Genomic DNA, 6,374 nt, shown 5'->3' with positions numbered 1-6,374 from the left:
TAAAGAGAGAAGTTGTACCCAACAATCCCTTCATTTTTATCTATTCTTTCATATTACAGAAGGGAAGACGATAACACATCATCATCATCATCTCCATTGACATACAAAAACCTTCACATCATCTTCATCAACACAACAATACTTAACAACGCCATAACCTATTCCTTCACCGTCTTCACACCCAACAACAAGACTACTAGACCGAAACAAACAGCCAACCCAAACTATTTTCAACGATATTACACATCAAACCCATCCCCAAGTTCTTACTTTCATGCTTACTCCCACCCGATTAAGTACCTATTTACCCAAAATCAGTCCCCAATCAAGAACAACAATCCCCAGCTAGACCCATAGATACATGCATACATAGATGAAAAACAAGACAGATATAAAGATTACATATTTTTCTGCGTCGCCCCTTAGTTTCTCCGATGTTTCAGATCTGGTCCCCCGTTTCTCAAAAACTCACGGAATAGGCCTCGATCTTCACAACGACCGGAGACGGCGAAGTTAAAGAAGAGGTAGGTAGAGAGAGAGAGAGAGAGAGAGAGGGTCGAATCTATAGATCTAAGGTAGCAGATCTGAAGGATCTCTGATTGATATGACTGATGGTGGGTCGGGTTCAATCGAGCCGGAGGAGCCGCCGGAGGTCCCTGGTGGCGGAGTCGTCGATGGGGGCAATCTTCTTCTTCGAGAAGGACGGCAGCGGGAGGGAGCTTGGCTCCGGGGAGACAGCGAACGCCGACCCGGCGTACATGTCGCACCTCCCGCACGCCACCGGAGACCTGAACCCAGCCGCCCGGACCTGCTGCCTCGGCGGCTGGTTGTCGCCTCCGTCATTCCTCGAGCCCGCCTCGTTCTTCAGCTTCGAGTCGAGCGACTCGCCACGCCGGAGGATCATCACCTTCTCCATGACGAGGCCGGTCCTGCTGCCGGCGCCCCTGAGGTCATCGGAGCTGGATCTCTTGGAGATCGCCGGCTCCGACGCCGCCCGCCTCCTATGGTCCGGCTTGTCCGGCCGCGCCGCGTGCTGCTGCTGCTTCCTGTTAGGTCTATGATTAACTCTAGGATTAGAATAGGAGTTCCCGTAGTTACAGCTCCTCCGGCGAAGGAAAACCGCCGGAGAGGTCAAGCAATCCTGCGGTCTCAACACCTGAGTCCCCATTTTCCAGTCTCCAATATAATCTTTTACACGGACCGAACCTCGCCGTAACAGGAAGAGACGAGCTATGGATCCCTTCCCGGAGCTATTACAAGAACCCGGTCCCCTCCCGGGAGGTCCTTTTCAATCGGGTGATCTTGCGGGTCTGTAGTTCGATTTCTTCTGTCTGGGTCTTCTTCCTCATAAGTCGGGAAGAAGAAGGAGACGTGGGGAGGTAGGGCTGGGGAAGGGTTATGGGGTTGGCCCTGTTTCAGTTTTTCTTTTTATGTGTTTGCCCTTTCTGGGTGCTCTGTCTAAAGAGCTAAAGCTCTGAGAGGATAACAATGGTGGAAACAGAGCAAGTCGCAATTTATAGAAAGAGGGGGAGAAGGGAGAATTGGTTGAGGGCTGGCTGGCTGGCTGGCTGGCTGGAGGGGTTGGGTTGGGTAAGGAAGTTGGGGAGTTGCCTTCCTTTTCTTTTCTTTTCTTTTCTTTTTTCTTTTTTCTTTTTTTTCCCCTTTAATTAATTACGATTCCATCCTCTCCAACCGACCTTCACGCGTGAAATTCTTAAATTACAGGTTTCGATGTCTTCCCCCCGTCTCTGCAGATTGCCATTATTTTTATAGCACAAACGGCTTTGTCTGTCAATTTGTCAGAGAGAGAGAGAGAGAGAGGGAGAGAGGAAGGGGGGCCGTCTTGTATGGGGCCAAGCCAGAGGGACAGGTGGCAGTGGTGTGGGGCCACGAGAGAGGGACAGGTGGCAGTGGAAGTGACCTGAAGACTAGGTCGTTGAGTATTAATCATGTGTGCTCATGCCCACCGTGAACCCTCGCCCAATCTCCATCGTAACAACCTGGCAATCGCCTTGCGTTTCGGTTTTTGCCTCATTCCCCCCATGACATTGTCGAATAAGACGGGAAGTTCGCATCCTAGCGTTCAATCAATCAAACCTCGGAATTAAATTTAAGGCGGTACTTGCATTTTTCCTTGGGCTATCTTCACATAACCACATCGTAATTTAATCATCTAATCAACGTGATATTTATATTTGTGATATTTTATCTATAATACAATTAAAGTCCGCAATGAAATTCTTTGAAAGATGAATGTCAAGGTATTTTGATCTATAACAGCTCAAAAAACCCGTAAAAGATGTAGCAAATTACTCGATTAATTGAGTAAAGTGATAAGTAATATTCTTTTACATACTATTTACAATTTGTTTTTACAAATGATGAAAATTAAGGTTCTTTTATTTTTTTAAAAATATAGGAAGTTGTATTCGATTTAATTTGATAATATCTATCTAGTGGTTGCTCTATATAGAGAGGCATGTTGGAGTTCTTCTAGAGTTGAAGAATCATACAACTCAACTAATGCAGTCTGTTCTATATATAAAATTCATGTAACTGACTTATATTTGTTAGCTAGTAGCTCATTTAAGTCAGCAAAAGATTGTTAGTAGAAATCACCGACGTCTCTAGTTAGAGGGTTTAAATTCAACAGCATGCTAAATTTTCTTACCAAAAATCGAATACACGAAAATAAATTAGTGAAATTTATATTATCAATGAAAGATACTTATCATCCTCCATAAGATGAGTGATATACCCTTCATCTGTTTAGATTAAATCAAGATCCATTATTTAATTCAAATGTAAATTCAAGAGTATTTATAAAGGGTTGAGAATGCTCGCTAATTGGTTCATACCGGGAACTCAAATGGAAAGTGGGTGAAAATTGGGTCATCAATTTTGCACATTTTTTCTATTTATTTGTTCTGTCTCGATTAATCTCCACATTTAGTTTTTATCAAGCATATTAATCTCCACATTACCAATTTCGAGTAACGAATATAAGAATCGATATATTTCTTGTTATTTTCCTTTTCCACGAACAAGGAAAAGAAATAGATGCGGCTGTAGCAGATCACCACGTCCTGTCCATGGGCCCCGCTTTGGACCTGATTCCTCCGATATTTTGTCGCCTAATACGACGGGTCACTTGTCCGTCCGGGGACCACCGGGAGCCCTGTTAACGACGTTGATGTGTTGCCGTTTACCCCCGTCAAGAAGCTGGACGGAAATGAATAATTTAAGTGGGGACCACGACATGGACCGGTGAGTGGACAGCGCACATACATTTTGCATACACACCCCTGGCGTGACGACGAGGTCGTAATTGGTGAGCCATAGATCAAGAACTTTAGGTGCACCTTATCAATCTTTGCCCGAGTGGAAGGAGGTAAGATTATGATGATTATCCAAGAAAGTTAAACCCGCTGAGATTGAAGTTGGATTGGTACAATATTCATTATCTAGAATGATTTCCGGCTATTTCTCTTCTTTACATAATTTCAGCGATTTCTTTTTCTTCTATTATACCTTAACCTTTTTATTATCTTTCATCGTATCAACATAAGGATAAGGTCGTAACTAACGATGCGCACGATGTAAGTTTGAGTTATTAAGTATTTAATGTCATCCTCCAAATAAACAAGAGAGTCCCCTCACATTCTCGTTCATCCCGAAAAAAGACAACGGATTCTTACAATTAATATCTCGTTTGCCAATACGTACTGAAGCCAACATATTAAAATCGTCACGTCTACACGATTGAGATTTTCATCTAATTTAATATCTACAATTTGACGATGGAAACCCCAACGAAGTTTTCAAACTGACGGTGCCTCTGCACCTAAATTGGTTGAGTCAATATAGATTTTATTTCCTTAAATTAAGAATTTACCAAAGATCATTCGTCACGTATTATTGACATAGTCACAATATTTTAATTTCTTCTTCTTTTATTTTTTAGTTGATCCGTTCACATTTTACTCGATGCTTCCATTTAACCTAAAAAAATGCTGAATTGACCAGTAATGCAATGCTTCAAAAATAATTATAAATAAATAAATGAAAAATGAAGGTGTACGTTGTATCAGTTCACTGGCGTAACAATAATCAATCATTCAGTTTCCAATATTATAATTTTTTCCACCCAATTAAAGAATGAATTTTTTAATTAGGCCAATTATTTATGTGGAGATTAATTAATCATCAGCGAAAGTGGAGATTAAGTTAAAGATTTACTTATTAAGTTTAAATCTTTCCTAACTCTATCGTATCTGTACATTGATTTAGTCAAAAGATTCTCCCACCTGTTTCATGTTATTAATCGATGGAGACATGAAAAGTAGGAAATTAATTATTGACTTGATAATATGTTTCACAAAGAAATGTTGTATTGAACTATGCAAGCAAGGACAAGACATGACCATGCCTTACTTTATATCATATTCTTAATTCATATTATATATTAATCGATGAAATGCTGGTTTGCTTCAATCTAGCCAGCCAAAGTGGACCCGCAAGTTGTAAGGGAAAATATTTTGTTGAAAAGTTTGAAATACGTCATCGGGATACCCGACTATATTATATTAACAACATCCATAAATTTTCGAGATCGGCGTGTAAATATACCATTTCCTGAAAAAGAAATAATTGATCTTTGATTAAGTAAAAATATGAAATTAAATCTCATGGTGGTTTAACAAAGTTTTTTTTTTTACTAAATCAATCATATACCTCGTTTAAGAAAATATCGATCAATACAAATTATATAAATTATCATCTTCGTGGATGACTACAATTTTGACGTGAAAAGATTTTTACAACATTATCGTTGAGATTTAGAAAAAAAATACAGAAAGATGGAAAATGAGAGATTTTTTTATATGCACTATTCGATTTTCAAAAATTCAATCAACCCCACTAATCACGCTCGAAGGAAATGAGATTTTTTGTTTTATTGGCGTCCGTAAATTCATGCAAACGGATATGCCTGGCTTTGTATATAGGATTTTGCTCCAGCTCATCGAAAGTTTGGGAAATTCAATCCCCTCACAAATCCTAGTTTTTTTAATAAAAAATGTGAAATGATTATTTTGTGCATATCTTTTAAAAGTGCTGCTGGACCGAGGATTTTTGTAACCCACCCAATTATGATTATTTTTCAACAAAAAAAATGCATTTTTTTCTTTTTATTTTGGAATAAAGAAAAATAAAGTAAAAGAGCGATAAGAGCAAATGAAAGGAGACTTTGGAGTAAAGTGGGTTCAAAATGGCTATCTTTTTCTCTTTTGAAGAATAATGACTTGACTGCAAGGAAGCACTCATTTTATTATCAATCATGTTTATTTTCTTTATTTCTTCTTTCTAATTTTTTTAATCAACCATCCATATGGTACACTACTAAAGAACAAAAGAAATCAACTGAAAATAAGAAAAAATAGACCTCCCTAAGGAAAAATTATTAAAAAAATATAATTAGCATGATCATGTGTAGTAGTTTTATATTCATTTAGCATGGTCATTTACATTCTGCATTTCTGTACTCTTTTTGCAATATGTAATTAATGGTCTCGCTAATTATCGTGAAAGGGAAAACTTATTCTTGACTTTGACTATATGGCCCTCAAAGTAATTTATCGAGTAAGTACGTGATGAATATTTTTCCTTCGTGACAATAGACATTAACGTCCCTCTAGAAGATACACACTATTTTTATGTAGACAAACTGAGGCCGGCATTTGAGTATATATGTCATTGTAAACAAGAAGATTTGTCCCCTAGATTCATCGGTCATATGACAACTACATCTGTGGTTTCGATTTTAACAATCACTACAGAACAATATCGAGTACAATTTGATTGCCACATAACAATATTTTCGGCCTCGTCGGAATCGGTATTGACCTCTTTGAGGAATACATCATAGCACAAAATCCCGCTTCGTTAGAAAGTTGAAATTCCCAGTGATCTGGATGGATTACCTCGTACCTTCGTTGGTTGGGTTTTATCAGGTGAGGTGAGAAAAGTAACGATCAGATTTAAAAAATGTCTCGGATAATTATGAGCAATGTTATTTCTGCCGAATTCGGAGGACCAAACCCACTCATCATGGTATTATTGTAAATTTGAAAGGGCAATTGAAAAATAAGAGAGAGTAGCATTAACTCGGCACATGCACTTTCGGAGGAATTATCATTTCTGAAAAATTATATATAGAAGTAGAACGTGTTATTATTAATTAAAAGAAGTAATGCGCCTTGATTATTTTTCACCAAATAATTATGATATTTCCTAAATAAGGAAACAAGCATTAAAAGGAAGGAAAAAAATATACAGTGCATTTTTGGAAAATAATTGAATAGATTTACTCATAC

The 6,374-nt window shown here is 38.4% G+C and overlaps 1 protein-coding gene across 1 annotated transcript; it reads right to left on the bottom strand.

The window, feature by feature from the left end:
• LOC116212748 lies at positions 1 to 1,706 on the bottom strand. Its single transcript, XM_031547431.1, has one exon. The coding sequence runs from the start codon at positions 1,166 to 1,168 to the stop codon at positions 626 to 628; it is 543 nt and encodes a 180-aa protein (XP_031403291.1). The 5' UTR covers positions 1,169 to 1,706; the 3' UTR covers positions 1 to 625.
• Positions 1,707 to 6,374: the final 4,668 nt, after the last annotated feature.

The sequence above is a fragment of the Punica granatum genome, chromosome 1, assembly GCF_007655135.1.
Source record: "Punica granatum isolate Tunisia-2019 chromosome 1, ASM765513v2, whole genome shotgun sequence".
Classification (NCBI taxonomy): Eukaryota; Viridiplantae; Streptophyta; class Magnoliopsida; order Myrtales; family Lythraceae; genus Punica; species Punica granatum.
This window is presented reverse-complemented; position numbering and strand designations above follow the sequence as displayed.

Excerpts from the sequence above, each read along its gene's own strand:
- LOC116212748 (XM_031547431.1), bottom strand. The coding sequence starts at position 1,168 with ATGGGGACTCAGGTGTTGAGACCGCAGGATTGCTTGACCTCTCCGGCG.